At 34.3% G+C, this 25,849-nt stretch overlaps 1 protein-coding gene across 1 annotated transcript; it reads right to left on the bottom strand.

Annotated features, from left to right (window-relative positions):
* Positions 1-2,427: 2,427 nt before the first annotated feature.
* Positions 2,428-3,159, bottom strand: LOC124360946. The gene has a single exon (XM_046814981.1). The coding sequence runs from the start codon at positions 3,157-3,159 to the stop codon at positions 2,428-2,430; it is 732 nt and encodes a 243-aa protein (XP_046670937.1).
* Positions 3,160-25,849: the final 22,690 nt, after the last annotated feature.

The raw sequence follows: 25,849 nt of genomic DNA, 5'->3' as shown, positions 1-25,849 counted from the left end.
TGTGTCGTCAGCAAATGATGTTATTCTACCATATAAATTTGAATTACAGAGATCATTAATATATACTATAAACAATATTGCACCTAATACTGACCCTTGGGGTACTCCACTTTTTATTATACCAAAGTCACTGAAAGTATTGCTAATTTGTACACATTGTCTCCTATTATTTAAGTAACTTGAAAACCAGGAAAGAACGTTTCCTCTGATACCGCAACAGTATAATTTATTTAAAAGAATGTCATGATCTACAGTATCGAAAGCTTTCTTTATGTCCAAAAATAATCCACTAACTTTGCGTCCTGAATTTATCGCTTCAAGTACGTCATCCATAAAGTTTTTTAACGCAGTTTCAGTACTCAAGCCCTCTCTGAAACCGAACTGATTTTTACTAAAGAAATGGGTTTGCTCAAGAAATTTAACTAATCTTTTTTTCATAATTTTTTCAAAAATCTTTGCAAAAGTTAAGAGTAAAGATATCGGTCTGAAATTGTTGCAGTCATTATTCGGTCCACTCTTATGCAAAGGAATTACCACAGCGGTTTTTAAAATATCCGGAAATATGCCCTTTTCAAAACTTAAATTAATTAAGTACAGTAAGACATTCACTATTTTTGGATACATCAATTTAATTAGAGATGAGCTAATGTTATCAATTCCAGGCGAGGTGTTATTTTTCAAATCTCTTATAACAGATACTAAATCATCTACCACTACTGGAGATAAAAACATGGAATTGCTTGAATTATATAACTTAAAAAATCTCTTATAACAACATAAGTCAAAGTTATCAGGTTTTAATTTTTTTATGTCTAGCTTATCTACAATAGACAAAAAAAAATGAATTAAACTCATTACAAATTTGTTTAATATCGCAGATTTCGTTACCATTAATATTCAAAGACTGTATGGGAGGTCGTTTTGACGTTTGTCCTGTTATTTCATTTATAACCTTCCACGTAGTCCTCGAATCTCCGTTACATTTATGAAAAGTATTCTCGTAATAAGAATTTTTTAAATTTCTGATTTCAAATTGTAGTTTATTCCTATAATTTTTATAACGCAATTTTAATTTTCCATTGTTTGGGTGATGCTTAACGAGTTTATAGAGTTTATTTTTTATTTTTATTTTTTTGCAAATACAATCACTCATCCAAGGTTTAATTTAAAAAACGCCGCTTGTTTTGGTTGATTGTTCAAATTTACTTTCAGAAATTATTTTTTGGATGGTATTATGAAAAGTATCAAACGCAGTTGACGGGTTTTTATCGTCGTAGACTTCTACCCATTTAACCTGTTCAAGTCGCGCAAGAAGCCCGTCGTAATCTACGCGATAGGAGGGAGGGGAGGGGCCGGCAGAATCAGCTGATGTCCGTCCCTCCACCCCTCCCCCGCCACCGACCACCCGCACACACACAACAGCCATCCTGTGATCTGTAATATTCGCGTCTATTACCTTTACATCGACTTGAGTCTTGACTTTGTTTGCTAATCTAGCAAACACGTGATCGATGCATGAAACTGATTCTGTCGTTACTCTAGTTGGTTCTTTCAATAAACAATCGAATCCGTTTGAGTAAAGAAACGCATTGTAATTGTCAATTATCATACTATTTTCAAATAAATTTAAATTAGCGTCCCCGATGAAAAGAGCGTTCTTTTTTGTTTTACAATTATTATTACGAAGAAAATACTCATTAATCTCAACTAGGAAATCGTCCTTGCTGAAGCTATGCAGCCTGTAAATTGCAAACAAACAAAACCTCTGTGAATTAAACTTAAATTCTAATATCATTAGATCTGCTGTTTTAAAGTTTATCGGTTCACATAAAAAAATTTCAACATCCAACTTTACAAAAATTGCTATACCTCCTGCCCTCTGATTTTCATTTGCATTTGAAAAACTTTTATAATTTGGAATTTTAAAAAACTGTAACTCTTCATTATCTATCCATATTTCTGTCAGTACAATTATTTCAGGAAACAAATGTCTACTACTTAATTCAGCAATGAATAAATCGAAGTTACTTCTCATACTACGAATGTTTTGATGCAATATTGTAAAATCCGACCATTGTTTAACGTTACACTGATTAGTCGTATCCATTATTTTACATTTTGAAATTTATTAACGGCTCTAGTAAAAAAATTTTAATTGAAACAGTTCTACTACTAAGTTGACTACCTTGAAAATAATTAAATCTAGCAGAATATTATTTACTTATTAAAAGAAATAAATAAATAACGCATTGTAAAAACCAAATATTTCTATTGTTTAAAACTATTTTTAACTTTAAAGAGAAATTAAAATTTAACTTATGTTTCCAGTAACAACAGTAATAAACAAAAACAAACCAAAATACGTAGCATATCTTATACGATGAAAGTATTACTGAAAGTGAAGTATATATATATTTACAGTTTAGTTTAGTCCAAGTCCTCCTCTCGTGTGATAACTCTGACTGGCGCCTTTTCTTCTTTCCTGAGGAAGATCTTGCCGTTTCTCACCCAGAGGAACTTGAAGTTTTTCTCGCGCTGATACTTCCTCGCCAGAGCGTACAGCGCCCGTCTCGCCGGTGATAGAGACTCGTTGACGTAGATGGGACGGTCATCAGTTGCACCGATGTGACGAGTTGAGAGGGTCCTCTTCACACGTCGCCTCTGTAGAAACTCCTCCTTGTCCAGTCGACGAACGAACTTCACAATAATCCCCGGCGGATTGTTTCCACTCTGCTTGGCACCAAGTCTATGGCACGCGTCCACCATAGTGTCAGATACGGTTAAGTCCAGTGCCTTGCCGACGTCCTTCACGATGGTCAACACATCTTCATTGGAAGTTACAGGGATTCCTTGAATCTCCACACAGTTACTGCGAGAGTACTGCTCTATGTTCTCCAGACGATCTTCCAGAGCTCTCACCTTCTTCTTCAGCTCCTTGTTCTCCGATGTGATAGACTCAATCAGCTGATAAAGTTTCTCATTCTGCTCCTGTTGTGCTTTAAGTGCCTTGGTGTTCTCTATGAGCTGTGAGTCCATTGATTCACAGGCCTTATTAAAACTTTTCTCATATTTTGCTTGGCTATCTCTTATATCGGTAACCACTTTCATGATATCTTCGAGAGATAGTTTACCTTCATCTGCTGCAGACTCGAGTCTCATGCTTTTCCTCCTCGTGGATTGACAGTCCTTACACCTCCAAACTAGACCCTCTTCATTTAGGCAATCCACGTCAGCCTTGCTATATTTCAAACATGCCGCATGGAAATCTCGTTTACAGTCAAAACAGGTGAGTTTAGATTGATTAATTTTAATATTCTTGACGCATACACCACAGCTCGACATTTTTACAGAAAATAATTGTGTAAAACAAAAATCGCTGTGTAAAATAGCAATTAAACACTGTTGCACGACTTGTAGAAACGTGAACTATATCAACGACCACCCGCTAAGATGCGGGACGGCTACAAAAAATCAAACGGGAGCGTTCTTCAGGTTTAATGCCCTCCAAAATAAGGCTCACCAACTCCGTTTCGCTCAAGCTCAAGCGCAACACCCGGGCTACATCCCGTATCTCCCCGACAAAATGGCTCAACGTCTCGTCTGGTGCCTGAGGACGGTAAACGCGTTCCACCCGCAAGCGCTCCCTAACCCGAGCAGGTACAAAGAACTCCAAGATCTCGGCGTGGAACTGGTCAAAGGTGGCACCTCTCTTAAGGCAGTCTAGAAGGCGATCAAAAAGCGGCCTTAAGGAAAACTGCGCTAAAATCTGCATAAGCATGGCATCTGTCATACCAGGAAATTCTCTTAGCTTAAAAACTTCCAGAAGGAAATGGATAAGTAAATTAGTGTCAAGCCCATCAACTCTGGGGAAGTGTTGTAAAACACTCCCCAAAGGATGGGACAGTTTGCCAAAGCTAGAAAAGGAAGGCACAACTATAGATGATGCCTCACCACTACCCATCGGAGACATAGTAACTCTGGGAGGCTCGAAAGAAAGAGCCGGTGGATGGTTAGCAAAAGTAATGGTAGTGGGAACCTCCGTTGGAGTGACAGCGGTAAATAGTACCCCCTTCTCTTTCACCGAGCGCACCTCACTCAAATCATCTAAGGCTTGTTTTAATTTGTTACTGGCCGAAAAAGCCCAACTTTTAATATCAGAGTTTAAACTAGGAGCTGACATAAGTAAAACTATTCTGTCACGCCAATGTAAAAGCTGAGATGCCAATCTAGCCTTTGCTGACCCGGACATGGGAAGTGACTCAAAATTAATATCGTCTTCTAATTCCTCCATGCGGGTTTTACAAAACTCAAATTCTGTGTTAATTTGGAACTCTGCATTCCAGCTGCGGTCCAACGCTATACAAGCCCGTAATTGAGCTCTTAATGCCCTCACATCTCCCTCGGGCTTCTGTCCTCTCGCCAGGACCTCAAAAACCAACTCGGGCTTGCGTAGATGTTCAGGCACCAGGGAAAACGCCATACCAAACAATTAAGACAAATAAATACCACAATAAACAACAAAGCGTACGCAACAATTACTTAGTAACCTAAGTGGACTCAACTCACAAAAGGCTTACACTGACGAGGTCCAAGTGAAGAACTTAATACCCGCTACCTAATAGAAGGATACCCTGCAAATATACACTAACCACAACCTACAAACACAGAAGCAATAAATATAACAAAACAACACATTGATAGGGGAGAAGTAGAGTACAGTTAGATAAATTTAGCGGTTAAGCAATTTAGAGTCCCTTGCTCCCTGCAATGGGTAAGTCTGCAGGAAGCAAGACACTAAACCAATTCCACCCGGTATCCTGTGCTAGGGCGAGCTCCTAATGAAAAAAAAAATTGTGTACTCTAACCTCCCCCTACCTAACACTAACCTACACCAACAAACAAAACCAGAACTGAGAGACAGCTGAGAGAGCAGCTAACCACGCTCTGCTACCATTGAAACCGTACATCGCCGCTCGCACACCCACAGCAAACCATCAGGGAAGCGCGCGCCCATGGTGGCGAACGGGATGCCGGATCAAAACAAACTAGGTAAAAAAAGAACACCGTGGTCAGTATACTCAGGTTCATTTACTAAGACACCGCATAGGCCTATCCAGTCAAAAATAAATATATATATATATATATATATATATATATATATATACTATAAATAAAAAAAAAAAGTGCCTGCAGTAGTATACCTCAAACAATCCTCGTCAGGTGCACCTGCATACAAAAATTAGAAACGCCATAATTTGAAACAAGAAATGCCAATTCCACCCGGTATCCTTCGGCTAAGGGCGGGCTCCTAATGAAATCCAAGAAATAACTAAATAATATCTAAAACTAACTTAAAATTAAATAACAAAATATAAACTATATAAATGGCAACAATAACAATAACAAATAAATAAAGAATATGGGCAGGGTATCACAGATGTTGACTAGTAGAAATGTCCATCATGGTGGCCGTCCTTCAGCAGAGCGCAAAAGCGAAGGTTCTCTGCGACCACGCATGATGGAGAGATGGCAGCAGAAAATCAACTCATCTCCTGGACCTCATCAGTGAGGGGCCGTAAACTTAGCCGCACATGTCAGAAGGAGAATAGCTCAGCAAAACTAACAAACACTAAATAAACAAAATATATTAAACTGGAGCTACTCCTAACTTGTACACCACGGCTCGGAGTCTTTGCCACTCTACCGGAAAGGCCAAACGCCTTCAAATGGTCAGTGGCCTCTGCAGCCAATAAACCACACACACATACACTATATAAAACACACATGAGCCGGGGAGATATAGGTATTGAACCGGCTCAATACCTAAGGTGGGATGGGATTCAATACTAATATTGAGTTCAACTCCATTTCATCTTCCACTTACCACAGTATTTAAATGAGCCGCTGTTACAATCTCCTGGAACCTGAGGTCCACGTCGTTCTGAAAATATAAAATAATTCGGTGACTAAGAAAAAAACCTCTGGAATCGTTTATTCCTCAGATACACCAAGACAAAGAATTAGTTTTCCTAGCAATCAGCCAGTTTAATATAGACGTACCTTTCCAACCTACTTTTTTGTCTATCCAGACGCACGTGAACCCCAGATCCACGAAGACAAGTTTGTGATAGTGTCAAATTTCAGACACCGGACTAAGCGTTAAATATATAAAGTTACTATACTTTTGCCTATAATAATTTTTTAGTTCAGTAGATAATTAATAAATAATAATTCTACTCCAAAATAATTACAGTACGATTAAAGTATATTCTACACTGCATTACAATGTCATCCACTGACAAAGGAACTTTATGAAAGACCTTTAATGGTTTAATTGCTCATTTCTAGTTGTAGAAATCCCACATCCGGATGGCGTTATTGGATGGCGTAGCTTACGTATTTTGTCAGGGGCACAACAAATACGCTTTGGCTGTTCCTACAACATGCTGGGTTTCTGGTTTTGTCAGCAGTAATATACTAGTACAATACAGTCAATACGCAAGCAGAGCACACAAATATTGCAGTGCATTCCCCTCTGCATTGCAAAGTTATCCAGTAGCAACGGAAATTTTTAAAACAGCTGTAATTGTTTAATGGCCCATTCCCAGTTATGGAAATGCCACATACCGCGTGGATATCATCGCTTACTGCACGTCTGGGGATACAAAATACAGTTTGGCCATTCCCAGTTATGGAAATGCCACATACCGCGTGGATATCATCGCTTACTGCACGTCTGGGGATACAATATACAGTTTGGCCATTCCCAGTTATGGAAATGCCACATACCGCGTGGATATCATCGCTTACTGCACGTCTGGGGATACAAAATACAGTTTGGCCATTCCCAGTTATGGAAATGCCACATACCGCGTGGATATCATCGCTTACTGCACGTCTGGGGATACAAAATACAGTTTGGCCATTCCCAGTTATGGAAATGCCACATACCGCGTGGATATCATCGCTTACTGCACGTCTGGGGATACAAAATACAGTTTGGCCATTCCCAGTTATGGAAATGCCACATACCGCGTGGATATCATCGCTTACTGCACGTCTGGGGATACAATATACAGTTTGGCCATTCCCAGTTATGGAAATGCCACATACCGCGTGGATATCATCGCTTACTGCACGTCTGGGGATACAATATACAGTTTGGCCATTCCCAGTTATGGAAATGCCACATACCGCGTGGATATCATCGCTTACTGCACGTCTGGGGATACAAAATACAGTTTGGCCATTCCCAGTTATGGAAATGCCACATACCGCGTGGATATCATCGCTTACTGCACGTCTGGGGATACAAAATACAGTTTGGCCATTCCCAGTTATGGAAATGCCACATACCGCGTGGATATCATCGCTTACTGCACGTCTGGGGATACAAAATACAGTTTGGCCATTCCCAGTTATGGAAATGCCACATACCGCGTGGATATCATCGCTTACTGCACGTCTGGGGATACAATATACAGTTTGGCCATTCCTAGTTGATGCTAATCTTCCAGATTTTTTCACTATTCAAAATAAGGAGACTGGTAGAATTAAGTAGTTATAATCTATTTAGGTGAAATGACTATTTGTTACCTGAAGTAAGTAAGTATAATATTCTTTAATTCGTGGGAATTTTTCATATTAATCACGAAATCTGACGAAGAAGTTTTAGATCTTACACATCGAGTGAATTTTAAATTTTATTCTACAAGAATCTTTGGTTGTAATGAATACGGTAATCGGAAATTTCAACTGAGGCATAAAGTTACCACGTGCTAAGTTACTCACAAGAACCCGTATAAGAAATAAATAAACAACCTAATGCTTAAACAAAAGATTTTTATATTTCGCAGTGCGGAGTCCCTGGGGTTTTTAGATTAATAAAAAGCTTCAATTTGTAATTTGTTCTATGATGAAGTAAATAAAACTGTATTATATGTCATTGGGTTGTCTGTAAGTTTTCAATTACCTTTAGAACAAAGTTATGTAATCCAAATGATTAATCAGTATTTCCTTCTAAATTTTTATTGATTCCAACCGAATAGAAATATAATATTTTGTATTTATTTCAAGTTTGTGAGAAAGATTAAAATAATTTCCTTGGAAATGTCCTATTCATGAAATAAACTTATTCAAGTTTGTATTTGAAGACGATAAATTTTATTTACAGATTATGTCTATGGAGTTATCATATTATTTCAATTACCAGTTCAAGCAGTTTTAAAGGAAGGATGTTCAAAGAGTCCATTAGACGATCAAAGGTGAATACGGAGAATAAGGTGAACATTAGCTCAGTGACAGGACTGGACTGGCGACTCTTTGATTCAGTTAATGATCAACACTGCACCATTGAACTGCTTTACAGGAAGTTCATCATTATAACGAACCAAGTATACAGAGAGAGAGAGAAAACTTAGAAATGTAAACATTATTCAGTTGAGTGTTGGAATAGTATGGAAGTATTTTTATTTCCTACTCTGTTTATTGACAAAACAGGAAGTTTTATTTTAATAACGGTACTGTACCTGATGCAATTACCAGATAATTTATATATATACAAGCTGTCGAACGTGTTATATTTTAAACTCCACTCTCATGGTTTTGAAGAACTGTCACTGAGTTAAGCTGTCACGATACCGACAAGACGTGGTTGTTGCCACATCAAAGCAGAATACCTTGATACTACTCAGTCGGTTGCATTCACTTTTACAGGAAACACATTTAATAATATTGGATACCTGTCACTCTGATACACTGTAACGATTCGATAAGACATGTTATCTCATCAAAGGAGAACATCTTCGAACTACAATTATTCGAATTAAATACTAAAATATAATATAAATAAACAATTTGGTATCTTTAAGCTATAATAGCTTTGTTCGTCCATTTATATAATAACGTAGAAGTGCACTAGAGCGTAAAGTACAATTATCTTGAATAAAGTCAGAATGTAATTCACTGAATTAATTTACGACTCTCCATAGCCTTTTCGTTTTTAATTACTACAACATTCCTCTTATAACTTGTAAACTTATAACTTTGTATTCCCTTTAATGTATTTTAAATTACTAGGTTTATTTTTTGCTATATTCAGCAATTAAATCACTGAATTAAAATATTAAAATATCAAATTATGTTGAATATTCTAATGTTGCCTATCAATGACTCAAACTTGAAGTAGTTCTTCATGACGTCGTAACTATTCCACGGCTCTAAATAGGTTTAATTAATAAATACAAAAAATACAGTAAATTTCCAGCAAATATTTGTAACTTCCTGCCTATTTCTCAATTCAGGTTATCTCGGTCTAACTCCTTAAAATTAGAAATGCCAATTTTATTAAGAAAGCACACACTACGAGTTTCATGGAAAGTGATCCTAGAACAGGAGCTCAGTTACTATTGGGTAATCACCAGCCACATCCAAATAAGAAGAAAGCCGCCATTGCATATAAATACCTACAATCTCACATGTTATAAAGGCATATTATTGCACCCAGTTTGTTTGAAAATTTCTTTATTGAGGTTTTCTCAGTGCCATCGTGGTACCCATAAGACCAATGTACACATGTTCAATGACACTCAGCCAAATCCAATAGAGTGACATTCACCATCATTAAACTCGCTGTTACCTATATAGAAATGAGGCTATGCTCAAAAAGTTTTTCTACAAGTCAGTTATATTTCGAGACATAGTGCGGAAAAAGGGCCAGAAATGAAGTGACAAGCATCGCTAACGCTCAGCCAGTAAGGTATGTGGGAGAATATAGACGCACTCCCTTGTATAAGGGTAGCCTAAAGCCCTCCATACCATGGCTTATAAATGGGAGAATTCTCTCAAATGTTTGGACGAAGGGACATTTTGTGACCCCTCCATTACAACACAAAGAGAATAGGCAGCATTTATGCATCCAACCCTGAGACCCCAAACTCAAAAATCGTTCACCCAGAAGCCGCAACTAGAGAAACCCCATGCACAATTCATATATCTTTAGGAGCAGAGATATTTCTTCATCAACAATTTTTTACTGCCGCAGACGAAATCGTGGTACTGTGATATTTCCCTAGCCTCAAAGATAATGCAGCTCATACTTTGTTAAACTTATGGTTAGGATGACCGTAAACCTAGCTTTGTGGCGCGGATGGTACACAACCACCATTGTACAGGTGGAGCTTCTACTACACTGGACTCCGTACACGTGCTGCTCCTGATATACAGTTAAAAAATAAAAAAAAACTCGAGTACAACTTTAGATTAGTAGGATATATCTTTTATAAGTATACCGATAGTAACATAGAATATCACGGTAGAACGGTTATATCACGTCCGATTTTGTTATACGTGACTGAGTTGAACATCCCTTTCCGGCACAACTGTTGTGACATCTGGTAGACAAATTGCATGTCTCAGCCAGGAAGCCAAATTCTCACTAGCTGTATCCTTAATTGTGTAATACTTACCAAGCTGAAAATGTACTGTAAATTGAATTTGTATATACCGTACAGTAAGTTATGCAAGTAATTGCATTCTTTCCTTTTTTATGATTAAAGCGAACAATGAAGTTGCAAAATTCTTCGTGTTCAGGACTGTTTTAGGCCGTTACGAGGTCAACTGACTAGATCAAACTTCATGGTCAAAGAGTTCAAAAAAACATTCATTTCGTGGTCAACATTTATGGTAATACTCATTACTTCGTGGAGTTAGGATTTTGTTGTCACTCAGTTAAAGGGGAGTATTCTTATTAGGAAATTTACTAAAGACCTTTACACTAACATAAAGGAAGTGTTCTTAGCTATTCGAATATGCTTTTAAAGGCTGAGTAATTTGTAAATCAGTCAGCGATCCGCCTCAGGAATAATGACAGTATTTATAATCAGAATCCTATACTTCAGTATAGGAAATGTCGTTTTAATAAAGTCAGTGATATTTCTAAAGCTAAATATTAGAACGGAGTAGTTTCTTAGAATATCATTATTTCCATCTATTACAATACATGGTTAGCTATAAAATTAACGGTCAATGGATATTGGTAACCTTTACTATAACAATTTACTTTTAAGTAAACCCCACTACGTAAACCCCACTTTCTGCTTTGGATTCAGTAATGAACGTGCGTAGTATTTTTGCAATACTCTCAGCATACCTTAGGAAGTAATGCTCTATTCAAGTTGTCACGTAAACGGAAAACTCTTAACCAGTATAATAAACGTTGTATCGGCGTAGGAAAATAATAAATTTTATGTTACCTCAATTCAAATTCTCATCAAATTATAGGAGTAAGTCTTTTCAAGACTTCAGCAGGAAGCTTCCATCTTAATACATTTTAAATATGTTCTTTGTTCTTTTTGCACTTTGTAGGAACTTGCGTTAGGCTACCTGGAACATAATTTACACTCTATTTAGGTATTTGGTTTTTGATTATGTATTGAATGGAATCTAAAATGTATTAAGGAGCATTACATTCATTATATAAATATCTTTATTTCTTTAAAAAGATAATAATGGTTCGTTCAAGACATGATTTCATTTAAGTGCTGAATCAGCAACTATATTATTATGAGAAATACAAGGTAGTCACAACACCATATTTAATGAATGATGAGATTAGCTCAATTTCACAGCAATGGTTCGTTCAAGACATGATTTCATTTAAGTGCTTTATCAACAATACATTATTATGAGAAGCACAAAGTTGTCATAATACCATATTCATGAATGTTCAGCAAATGAAACCTACGTCACTTGGCGCTGTATTATACGGAAGGTGAAATGGAACTAAACTAAAAATTCACATTGAATCAAAACTTCACGCTATAAACAAGGTATGTGTAGAATACAACACGAATGACATCTACAAAAGGTAGGAGTACGCCACAATACGCGTACCGTAACTGTAAAACCATTTCTATTGAAAGCTATTTCAGATTCAATGTCCCCTTCTCCTTTTACCCACTATAACCCCCCCCCCATCCAACCCACTACCTATCCTTGTTCCGTAATCTCAGTTGCTGTCATTACCAGGGGATCAGAACTTTAATTCCACAAAATCTGCGCTACAACTCAGCTAGGTTCATGCATATAACTGATATGACCTGTACTAGTTAATTAGAAACGTAGTAGTGAATATGTGTTTAACATGTTTAAGTTTATAAATACTAACTTTAATCCTATATAAGCAAGCATGTAATCATTGTCTTTCTCTTTCTGTATGCTCCTAAAATATCTAACACATCCATTCATTCGAAATCTAATCTAAACGAAATTTTGATTAATGTTGACAGCTAAAAGTTAATCTTTGTATAATAAAAGTAACATTTTATTTATTTACATGGTTTACGTTTATAGAGCGTATTATTGTGTGTGTTTGTGATATATATATATATATATATATATATATATATATATATATATATATATATATATATAAAAATGGTCTGGTCATTTTATCAGGTACAGTACCGTTATTAAAATTTAACTTCCTGATTTTTGTCAATAAACAGAGTAGGAAATAAAAATATTTACATACTATTCCATCATTCAACTGAATTGTCCATGAGCAATTGTTTTGAACAATTGGTGGTGGTAATAGCTTCGAACATTTTTATTATTTTTATATTAATTTGAAGCAAAGAGACAATGTTTACACCTCTAAGTTTTCTCTGTCGGTATATTTCGTTCGTTATAATTATGAACTTCCTGTAAAACAGTTCAATGATGCAGTGTTCAACTGAATAAAAGACTCGCCAGTCTAGTCCTGCCACTGAGATAATGTTCCAGGACCTTTGATCGTCTAATTGACCCTTTGAATATCCTTCATTTAAAACTGTTATGGAAATAATACAATAACTCCATAGCCATCATCTGTGGTGAAATCAAATTTGTTCTACATTAATTACAAACTTAGCTAATTTTACTTTATTAATAGGACATTTCCAAGGGAAGTATTTTAGTCTTTCGCCAAATAAATCCAAAATATTATTATTTAAATAACGCTTAGAAATAATCAGTCGCAACAATTCTTAGTGGCATTTTTATTAACTCAGGTATTGGGTTATGAAACATTCAGTGAACTAAAGTACCGATATATATTATATTTTTGTATTACGTATATATGTATATTCTCTGATTATATAACGAATTACTAAATCGAACAATCTATGCTCGAAAAATAAAAATTTTAGAACCAAATATTGACAAATGATTTGGCCTACCTAATCTTGTTCTAAAGGTAAATAAAAACCAACCCACAGAAATCCCAGTGACAGCTTTTATTTTATTGATCACAGGGAAAATTAAAATGTAAGCTTTTTTATTAACCTAATTACCCTCAGGTAACGCACTACGAAATGTACAAATCTTTTTTTCAACCAAGAGTTTGTTTATTAATGTTTCTTATACGTGTTTTTGTTGGCATGTGGTATGTTTTCCTTATGTTGAAAAATTAAAATTACTTTAATTACTAAAGATTGTCATAGAATGAAATGATCAATTCATTCGCTGTGTAAAATCCTAAACATTTCCTGTTGCCATAAGTCTACAGTTAGTTATTTCTGCTAAAATTACTGTAATTAATAGTTCTACCACATTTCTATTGACTCTTGAAAAAATCAGGACAATCAGCCTGGAATAGAAAAGGCAACCGTATTTCGTGTGCCCCAAACATACGCAGTATGCGGCATTTCGCCATCTGAAAATGGCCCATTAAACAATTAGAACCTTATTACAAATGGCCGTTATCACGGGATAACCTAACAATGCAGTAGGTAATGAACTGCAATGTGTTTTTGGCTATGCTTGTGTATTGAGTATGTTATTTATTTATTAATTATTTAAATTCCCACGGTATAACCATTTTGCAAATTACATTAATTAGAATGGCTAACAATAGCAAATGTTCCAAAAAAGTAATACGGTATGAGAAATCAAATTCAACAACTAACCATGCATATGATATAATAAATGAACAGGCCTAACTCAGATATAACTAAAACAATGTGAAACATAACAAAAGTGGTATCAATAACAATAGGGCAATAATAAGTAATAATATAACAAGTAATAAAAAATAATAATGCAACAAAGACAACAATAACAATAACAATGATAATAATAATAGACTAAAACAACAAAGATAACAATGGAATAATGGTGTAACTATTAATATAATCCTGTATAGGACTCGACAAGCTCACTCCGACTCAAATGTCTCCAGTCTCACTGTCAACACAGCACGTCTCAAAGCTTCCAGTCGATTGCAGAAAAAGTCAACTCTACTGCACACCTCGTTGCCAAGCCGAAGCATTCTTGGGACAGAGCTGAACTGCAAATAGTTGCGGTTGAAGTGGCCCAGCTCGAACAGGCGGCGCGACCTTGTGGCAGAAGGGAGACGAAATACAATTAGCTCCAAGAGAGGGGGACAGACTACCTCAAAGTTGAGAATCTTGTAAAGAAAGACAAAATCTGCAACCTCCCTTCTAACGACCAGTGGATGTAGCCGAAGCAAGTTCAGATGCCTATCAGGCTCTCTCCAGTCCAAATACCTAAGGAATTTATTTTGCGTGGACTGCAGTCTGTCAATGAGGCCCAGTTGGTGAGGAGACCAAACAACTGAAAAGTATTCGAGCAGCTGGAGGACAAGGGACTTGTAGAGGAGTACAAGAGCATTAGAGCTAAGGCCGTGTCTAGCATTTCTCATAATCAGCCCCATCATACTAGACGCTCGGCAGCATAATTGGTCAATATGGTGACTGTAGCCAAAGTTATATGAGTATATTACTATTTACAAAAGCAGAAACCCAGCCTGGTGTAGGAACAGCCAAACCGTATTTTGTGTGCCCCAGACGTGCAGTAAGTGACGCCATCCATGCGGGATGTGGCATTTCTCCAACTGGGAATGGGCCATTAAACCATTAGAGCCCTGTTACAAATTGCCGTTGTCACTGGATAACTTAACAATGCAGTAGGAAATGACTGCAATGTGTTTTGGGATTCAGGTTTTATTATTTATCTACTGTATATTATAATAATATTAGTAGGTAAAGCATGGTTACTTTATAAAAGTATAGGGTAGTATTAAAGTAATATTCAGCTAAATATAATTTGGTAACAAAATAATTGAGATATAATAGTTTTGCTTTGTTTCGATATCAATAGTATTAAACTTAGTATATTTATATAGAAAGTTCTTGGTATATATTATGTGACCTCTTTTCTTTAACTGTGGGATGTTGAGGGGTAACTCTTGTCAAATAACATCCCCCATCCTGTAAATGATGAAATATTTCATGCAAAATAAAATGCATTAAAGTAATTCATTAAAGTCATTCATTGGTCACATTTGCAGTTTAGAAATCTCTTATGAATAGTTTCTACTGGCTTCTCTAAATCATATTATTGTTTATTATCACTTTGCCTGAATATGAGTGCCATTCTTCATGTGACAGCTATATCTGATAACCCTATTTCATTGCATTAATGTAGCAATCATAAGCACAGGTCAGTCATACTTGGTAGATATAGTTTATTGTGACAACTTTTGTATGCAACAGATAATTGTGAAAAAAAATAATTAAATTTTAAAACCAAAGTTGCAGGACGATGTTATCATGAATACTATGATTTTTTGGGAATTCTTAAGATATTCAAAGTTTCTTTTTAAGAAACAAATTTAGTTAGTTAAGTAAGAGCGACGAGCTTTTCTTGTTTATTATTTGTAGAGAATTTAAAATATACAATAAAGTTAAAAAGAACGTTAAAAAGTTATTGTTACAGTTCTGAAATGTGCAAGAAAAATCTATATCAAAAGCTTTAAATTTTTATTCTTACAGTCCAAAGAACCAGCAAAACTTATTGTTCTTCATTAAAACAAACTGTTATCTTAGTAAGAATCATATTAATTAATATTGACTAAAACAATGCTAATAAAAATGAGAACTTTCATTTAATAATTATGAATCAATCAAATTAAATTAGCTTAACCACGGAATTTAAATCGTGTACGACTACACGATTTGATCATGTAGTTCTACACTTAAGATCGCTCATTTTACTTAACAGAGATTTTCTGACTTCGTGATCTTCATAATACATTTGTTGGAATAAAAATAACCTCACTTTATACTGTTATACTTTATACTTGCAACTGTTGATGCATATTGTTGATGTTATGCGACTGAGTGGTCGCCCCAACTGACAACTCTAGCCAAGGACCGTACTTATCATTATCTTGTGGGTATCAAAGCACTCTGCACTAGACCTTCGAGTAACTTTGAACGTCTTGAGTAACAAGTTTGTCAGAACTGCCGCTAAACATTGATATCCGACCGTGACAGTCCCCTCGGGCCTTCCGATGATGTTCCACTGTTATCGAGACCGAAGATATTAGTTGCCCGCGGCACTGTTCTTGCCCTCGTCCCAACTGCCAACTAGATCACTGATTGACTACATTAACAGATTGCTTTAATTTAGTCAGCAGTTGTATAAGTTCTTGCAGACAGTAAATGCACATAAAATATGTTCGTTTTCTAGGAAACACATTAGTTGCCATTTTCATGTAAGTGCGGCTGTTAAAAAGTAGGTATAAGTGTCACTACACTTAGTCACTTAGCTGCAATGAAGAGGTTCACTAAAAATGTCAAATAATTGTATATACAGATGCATTTACGGTTTATTTGGTAAATAAATGTTAAAATCTTGTGAAACTTCCAATTTAATATTAAAATACGAGTACAAACTCAAAATTCCTATTTCCTAAATCGACGTTACAATAACATTCAATATCTTCATTCCATTTGTATTTAACTCGATGCGTGCTCAAGATATTCAACCTCTATTTTACTCTTGTTATTGCAGTTCAACGAAATATCAAATATTTATGGAACTACATATACAAAGTATATACACTCTCAGAGGTATTGAATTGATCAACGAAAGCTTTAAAAATACACTCATGACTTATTTGTAATTATAAATAATGTTAGCTAAACTTTAAAAGAAATCTGTTCTCTCCAGGCCAACAATATAATCCAGACTTCCACATTTTTGAACTTTGAACGTTTGATTTCCATATTTCATGATTTGAAACCAATAGAAACTAATAACTGAAGACCAAATTGAATGGAAGAATTTATTAAAAGTGTGTTTGTTATTTTTATTTGTTCACCATTGTAGTAAATAAAATAAAAGTCAATACTTCTGATAGAAATGTGAGTCATAAGTTTATCAGCATATAGTTTATTTTTCATTTCATTGATTCTCATAAAAAAATGAGTGGGACATTGAACTACATTCAAAATCGATGACTGACATTCTTAAAGACTGGACAATGAAATACTGTAAAACAATCACTGTAGTAGTAGTAGCAAATTTTACCCATAAATTAGGAGAATATAATCCAAAATTGAATACAGTTGTGATTTTACTATTTATAGCACACGGTAAATTCAATTTTTAATAATGCTATATTATAGCTTGTGATTTGAGGGGGTGTAGTTTAAACTGTTGAACCAAGGGAATAATCCATCCCGAATAATACGAGAAAGACCATTTAAAAATAGAATTTAATCTGTAAAAAGCATGACGAAATAACAAAACAGGTGTGAACTACAATAAATATCCAGTTTCTGAGCTATCTGGATATAGGAATAAGATCAAGAATAATCTGAGAGCATTTTTCTAATATCAAACCGATACATTTAAATCAAACAAAAATGACCGAAAATTTTAGGACAAAGTGATATCAAATTCTCAAGGGTAGGATCTATCGCTTGACGTTAATGAGCTGTTGCAGAACAGAACAGAGCCTTGGGAGTTTACATGTGTGTAGGGACTGAGACAATCGGAGAGCGAGCGACCCAAGGTGTCGGAACCGATTGGACTGGGACTCCGATGGTATCCAGAGGACTGTGATGTATCAATGTAATATAAATGCAGTGAAGGTCCTGCATAGTATGGTACCCTGATGAGGAGAATTCTTGGTTACCAAAGTAATTTGTCAGTATAATGTAATACATTTTTAGACACTTATAAAGTATAGAATCAACATTATATTATAGGTGAGATTTTGTTCAACCCGAAATGAATAAAAATGTTATAAAGGAAAGAAAAAGAGTAAATATAGTGATTTTTTGGTGAGAAATTTCAAAATTACATAAGGGTCATATAATTCTCTAATAGCCTACTAATCACGATTATAATATAATTTACAATTACATGTGACATTAGAATTATATATTTTTAATGTTTTCATTTATCTAATTGTTGCAAGCATGTAGTTTGTATGCTCTATTATGGTAGTATGCTATTTGGCGATAATTTAGTTTGACTATTTACAGCTATATTAATGACTTTTCTTAACAAGAATTAAACACTATAAACAAACGAACACCAATCAAACTGTTTATACTTTTTCTCGTAATGTGTATAATTTTTTAATATTAAAATAGTTGCGATTGCATTCTTAATAACCAATAAAATCTATTTTGAATATGAGAACGCAAACTTTTTTGTTCTCAATCATATAAATATCAAAAACTTTACAAGAAACAGTAATCATATTTATATCTTTAAAATATATATATATCATCTTCAAAAATTCTAGGACCAAAATGGGAGGTGTTTGCCGTTATTTATGGGGTAAAACTCGAGATCTTTTCATTAAAGTCGACTCTTGACAGACAATTATTGTTTCCTGTCCTGAGTGTCCAATTTTTCTCAACGAAAAAACTAATTTTTAGGTAATCTGAATTAATAATTATTCTATGACTGTTACAGCTTGATTTAATTAACGTTCAAATAAGCAATACATCAGATTAACTGTTATAATTGACTGAAATAAATACATTACACTATATTCATTAGTAATAAATTAATTGGATCCACTAATTGTAAAAAATTATTCAGCTTTGTATCAAATTGCGGTTGTTATTGGTTGAGCATTAGCGAAAAATATTATTTTTGTGTGTTCTTATCTTTGTGTGTCTGTCCACACGATTTACCTAGAACTGACTTATCTATAGACATGAAAATTAATTTTTATCTAGGCAACGTGGAGTTCGATGATGGTGTATGTTACTTCGTGAGATTTGACTTAGCGTTAGTGAACATTGTTACATGTATATAATACCATGATAGTAACTAGAAAGTAACATGTCATAGTAACACATGTTGACTATTGAAACAAGTTATAGACTTGAACTTTTGCATGCAACCTGTTACGCGACACGTGGTGTGATTTACTGTAATATTATAACAATATTGCATTATTTTACTATCATACACGACTCGTTCGAAATACCACTCAGGACTCAGTTTCCACTTTCAGGCTTTGGAGCAGTAATAACTAAATGTAATATGTAATTATCAACATAAAAGCAAGTAATTTCATTAACCAAATATGGTTATTGGGTTAGAGCTGTACTAATTTAGTGTTGCAAGTGATAAAACGAAATTCGCAGAATCGACAAGTGTCGGTTGCTAACTTAATGGAATTGGTGGAGCACTCTCCTTCTCTGTCTATTTCTCTCTCTCCTTTGATGCGAACGTAACCAGGTCATGCCATCACACGATACCACCGTAACGCCGTTATATATCCCCTTATCACCTTCTGGTGTCGTTGCCAAACGCTCTCAATATTGGAACCAATCGTTATGTAGGACTTTGATGTTGATCAAGTTGTTGAGTAATTATAGTGTACGAGCTGGGAGCCAATTTGTATTTTATAAACGGGCAGAGAAATTCCCTCTATGAAAAAAATCGATCGTCAGCTTCTCTATTATTGGTGGAGGTCGAAATGGGAAGGTATAGTGAGGGTTAAAGATATAAAATAATATTTTTTATAAAATCCTATTTTTCTTACCTTGATATGTGATCAGTCACATATATAAATGTTAAATCTGCATCAGCTAATCATATACAAATCCTTATAGTAGCGGCTTTTAGTGTGTATATTTAATGGTAAAAGAATAACATAACTGGTATTTATATTTGAGACGATCAGTTTTTAAATGTATCAAGGTTGAAAACATATAATCGGAGAAAAAAATTACCATTTCAAATTTTGTAACCCTTTCAATACCCTTCTATTTTGACCTCCACCAAATGTAGCACTGATGACTATTAAGTTGTTTCTTTGGAGGAAATTTTGTAACTAAGATTAAACATCTTATACAGTTCAAATTAGCTTTCGGTTTATAGAAAATCAAGCTTGAACATTATTGGTAAAACGTATTATTTTCATATTATATTTCTATATCATTTTCTAGTAAAATAGAATTGAAATTTAATAATATTTCATTTGTTCATTATTCATAATGTATAATATTAGTGATAACTGGATTACTGAGGTTTCCTATCTTTTAGTTATACAAGAACAGAAATATGACGTTTAAAAAACTGGTGTATATCTTATTTTTCAGGTGTCATAACCTAAAACGTAATTATAAGCGTTATAGAAGGAAAAAGGACAGAGAGAATAACTCACAAAGTGTAACAACAAATAAGCCTACGAATGGGCTATTTAAGACGGGGTTTCTCGGCTTCATGGGTTTTTATAAGGCAGTTATTTAAGGCGCTCTATTGACTTGTTCTGTTATTAAAGCATCTTATAGTACATATCGAGAGATTCCATGTCGTCTCCTAAATGTGCGAGAGGGGAACAGAGGCTGTCAAGGAGGGGGAGCGGCGGTGGAGGGGAGCTGTCTCACAAACTGAGCTCGCGACTTCCCCCTCCACTCCACATGACCAGTAGGCTACTGCGCATCGTCGGGTCGAGGACCACATGGAATGGGAACGCTGCTTTAGCACCCCCTGGAATAAGCACCCCCTCGGGCTCTGACGTCACGGCAGGGGGGTGCTAATTCAGCGCACGGACACGGACCAGGCACTGAATTAGCACCCCCCGACTACAAGGGGGTGCTAAATCAGCGCATGAACATGGTCCGAGGCCCTGAATTAACACCCCCCCTGTTCCAAGGGGGTGCTTATTCAGCGCATGACATCGCTCAGTCACTGAATTAGCAACCCCCTAGCATTCAACCAGCAAAAGGGATATTTATCTTTTACATATTCAATTCAATCGTAAATATAATAGTTGTTATCTGGATTTTTGTGACGCTGCCACTTATAAGCTACAATACTACTACGATTGTTTTGCAATTTCCGATAAACGATTAAATAATATAATAATCAAATATGGCTAATTTCTCTTCAAAATACCACAGACTTAATATAACATAATAATGCTCCGACTAACAAGGCTAATAGACGTTAGCACTCCTCCCCTCGCTCACACGCATTGTCATATTTTGTGTAATAATTTTCACTCATGACTTGGCTTTCTTAATTTTTTCTAAGTATCACCTATTCAAATAATTAATTTAAATCATATCCTTCATTTATTCTATTTCAGTTTATTCTTTAAATTAATACGTTTTAAAAAAAAACATAAAATTAAAATTCTCTACGCACAGATCATTACAGCCCATGTAAGGTTCTTTTCCCTTTACGTTTTTAATTACTAGTATACAGTAATTAGAGACAAATTAAAACTAATGATAAATGCTGCTCTTGTTTTAATTTTAATTAGCTGTCTTAATTTAGATGTATGAATTCATTCTTTTGAGATATAAGATTTGTATTATTGTATATTAAGTTCTTTCATATCAACTATAAGAATACTATAAAAAATACCATAATTTGTTTTCCTCTCGAATATAAGATATTTACTGCTGTATCTACAGTTATACATTTTTGTGAAAGTAAAAGCTATTCGATTTTTGGAATATTAAGGAAGGTAAAATGTAATTATGGTTTTTATACACAATTAGTCTAGTATCTTTTGCTGTGTCATTTTTATTGTACAGGTATTGAGTAACTGGGCGTCCATACCAATGAAAGATCTACTCATAGTCTAGTTAAGGGTATTCACTGAGCATTAACAGTTCAAGCTTAATCCAATCGTGAAAACTCAATGAAACATGTTTTCTAGATATAATTAAAACTATGTCATTTGTATATGAATCCATAATTAAACTATTTATTTCATTTAATAGCTTCACGGAAATGGAGTCTTCTTTTTTTAGTTTAATTAACTCAAATTTAAAAAAAACTAATATAATTTTGTAAACCATTTAGGCTCGCATTTTAGGCAAAAATATTTCACTGTCACACAGTATAGAATTTTTGTTTCATATTTAATTTTAATTACATTTCAAAATAGGTTTTATGGAATGAAACAGATGAAGCATGAAAATTACAGTTTTTTTACTTGTCATTTATTTCAGACATACTTTTTCAGTACCTGCCCTTAAATAATTACTCGTAACCATCTGCAGTAAGAAACTAGATTATAATTTTTTTATCTCATGCACTATTAGGCGTACCGTGAATCATCTGCACAATGGAACAGCTCCATAGACTTAACACTACACAAAACTCCGTAGAATGGTACTCACAAAAATATCTCAAGGTTACGCCCATAAGTATTACTATTGCTTACGTGAAATATCCTCTATAGAATCATGCCTATTTTTTCATGATTAAAGGAATATAAGAAAAAAACATCAAATACACAATATCCCTTCCGGCTGAGTCGGAAGTAAGGTATACTCCACATGAGGCTACAACTTGAAGATACATTATTAGTTTAATAACTTAATACTGTGATAAAAAACTTATGGATGAGGCATTGGTAGCTAAGGATGAACTATTAATCCGCAAAGGTTTCTTCCTAATTAGTTAATGTAAAAAAATGTTTGGTCGACTTCTGTCCATCTTACTTCTAGCAGATATATCCCTCTGGTGAAGGATTATACCCTCGATTATATTACTTTTTCTAACGGTATCGATGATAATTAGTGTTATATTACGAGAACGAATAATAGGACTCATATTGGGAATTTCATATTAAGTGATATCAACTCTATTACATGTAAAGTATTCCTCACATATATGTTTTGTTGCTCCTTTTATGAGTAACCCTATTTTCAAATGTGGATTATAAGTCTTTATTACCTACAGTACTATAGGAAAGGAGGGCTCGTGATTTGTAATTACTTTAGAACATCAGTTAAAAAAATCATAGAATGTCGCATTTAAATTAAAATTGGAATATTTTCCAATGACCATAATTTATTTCATCAGTAGTATGCCATTTTTTTAAAGACATGAAGAAGATGTCTATTACGTACCAGTTATTCTAAAAAAAATTCAGTACGAAGGGGCGGGTATCAGCTAGTATAAACATATAAAAACTTGAAACCGTTATTTTTGCCTTAACATCGTTGCTCGTTATAAAATCGGCGGCCGTCTACCAAACATGAAATATACAGAGTGAAATCAACCCTGCAAATATCGATTGTAGGACTGTAGGTCCACACATAATTTTGACGAAGCTGACGAAACCCGTCCGTGCACTACTGTTCAGAACTGATGTGGCTGTATCGAGTGGTCGAGTAATAATATTGATGTTATTCTCAGTTGTTATTCCTATATTAAATACAGAACTTGCTATGTATAGTGAATTCGTTTTGATGAAATTCCGTAAAAAATATAAGAAGAAAACAAACAAAGTTTGAGTGTACTGGCCCAAGGTGTGGCAGTATTATACTCTCTATGTAAACATATACTTTACAACGAGAAAAGAGAAAAAGATAAACTAGAACACGGTAATGATATATGGACAAAAACTGAAAAATCATCGCCTTTTTGTATGCAGATAAAGAATCTTTAACTATTGTGTGTTACATTACTCACACGTGCACTTCTAACCCCATGTATCTGGAAGTGTCAAACTTAAGGATGAACATTCTTACAATATTGTAAAAAGTGTAATGAATGTTGTTACACTCTAATTTTCCAATTCATTGTAGTTTTATAACTGATTTGTAAACTAGGTAGTCAACAGATGTATAGAAGCATAAATATTACTTCATTAATAATAAAAAATACTATACAAAATATACATAATATCTCATTTTGTATAAAGTAAACTTTTGTGTTTTAATGTTTTATTTTCCGGGTAGAACAAAATCTTCAAAACCTCGGTTAGAACAAACTTAACAACTGCAACAAATAGCAATCTTTACTGGTACATTTAAGCATCTAAGTTTACCACCGTAATCAATAGCATATCTACAAACACCGTATAAATTTACAAGCCAGAAGTAGGTCTGAGGTCTTCCATTTTTAATTTTTGGTCTAGGTAATTAACATGTATTAGAGTGCTTTTCTGACGTCTCAATCAAAAGAAACTTTGTTTAAAAATAATTAAAGGATATTATGACCACAGTTCAGCAATGTAATGTTAAAACCACCTAGATTTTAGAGCAGCTAAAATCAAAAGAGCTGATTGTTGCAGCCCACATTCAGTACTGTAATATAATAAAGGAGGATATTGTTTGGCCCATGAATAATGTCTGAAAACATTGGTAGAGGTTGTGGAACACTCTGTATAATAATTTTTATATACAGAGTGTCCTGTAATTCTTAGGACAGGTCTATATAACGCAACTGCTCAGGTCATGGCAAACGCATTTCAGAATATGGAAATAGATCTTTGGTGCTTAGTTTCTTATCCCGTCAGTCTGAATGTTTTTTTTATATACAAATTTTCTTTAATATCTTAAAACAAATAAACAAATCCTACCTAATTTGGATCAAATATTTGTGGTAATAAGGCCAGTTATAAAAAATATTCATTAATACTTTCGAAATGGCGGCCATTAAATCTGATTTACTTTGAATGTCTTAAAATCCAGCAGGTATATAAGAATAAATCTGATCGTGGATTGTACCACAAATCTAAATTACTCAAATAATATTTCAAACTAATAATAAATAACTCATTAAGAGCATCTTTACTGTAAAAAAACATGGTTTGTGAAAAATAAATTAACATCAGCTTTTAGAGTATCTTATCCCTATCTTTTTTATTTTTGTAATTTATTATGCAACACATTTGAAATACATTGTTTCAGGCCTATCTAAGGATAGAATAGAATCATATATTTGATGTTTAAATGAATTTATTTTAATACCTGTTGTTTTTTAGGACATATTTATTTACGAAAATGTAGTCAAGCGACGATCAGATGTATTTCCAATAAAACCGCTTATCTTTGATTTTATCATCTATAAAAAGCATTATTGCCTGAATACTACTGTAAGATTTCTCTTGTTGTTTATTACTCTTAATATATAACAGATAACCTAGTCACTTTATTTAGTTTTTTTTCACATATATTGTGAATAAATTTAAGCTTTATGATAAATACAACAGTTTATTATTGTTAATTAAGACGTTTGTTTTTGTCCCTTCATTTTGCATAAAGGCGTTCATTGTTGATACATTTGCAATATTAGAATTTAGTAGTTTTTAATAGTAAGTTTGCAATAGTAGTTTTTTTAATTTATTAGAAAAAAGTTGCTTGGCAACAGATATTAATGTATTTCCTGTACTTTAAATGAAGGGACTAAGATATGAGCACGATTGGCATAAGATATTCTGGAGCTGCCGTTTACTCGATTTTTGTGTTGTGACCTACTCGTTGAGAACCTCGTAGGTTTTCCTTTTAGATTTTCTAAGATATTCCATTTTTAACAACCAAAAAAACGCACACTAACCGTCAGAGGAGAAATTAAGCAATGTAGATCGGTAATACTCAGTATATAAATGTATGTTTTGAACCTAAGCAATAACGCTTTTGAAAATACGGTAGTATATTTATTGCTACGTGTTTTAAAGATTGTTTTTCAACGATTTTTTTAATTATAGTTGAATTAACTGATATGGATGTAACTGAATGATATTGATTCTTAAATATATAAAATAATATTTAAAATTGTT

The sequence above is a fragment of the Homalodisca vitripennis genome, chromosome 4 (assembly GCF_021130785.1).
Source record: "Homalodisca vitripennis isolate AUS2020 chromosome 4, UT_GWSS_2.1, whole genome shotgun sequence".
NCBI classification, from domain to species: Eukaryota; Metazoa; Arthropoda; class Insecta; order Hemiptera; family Cicadellidae; genus Homalodisca; species Homalodisca vitripennis.
Note: the sequence above shows the minus strand (reverse complement) of the source record. Positions and strands in the feature narration are given on the sequence as shown.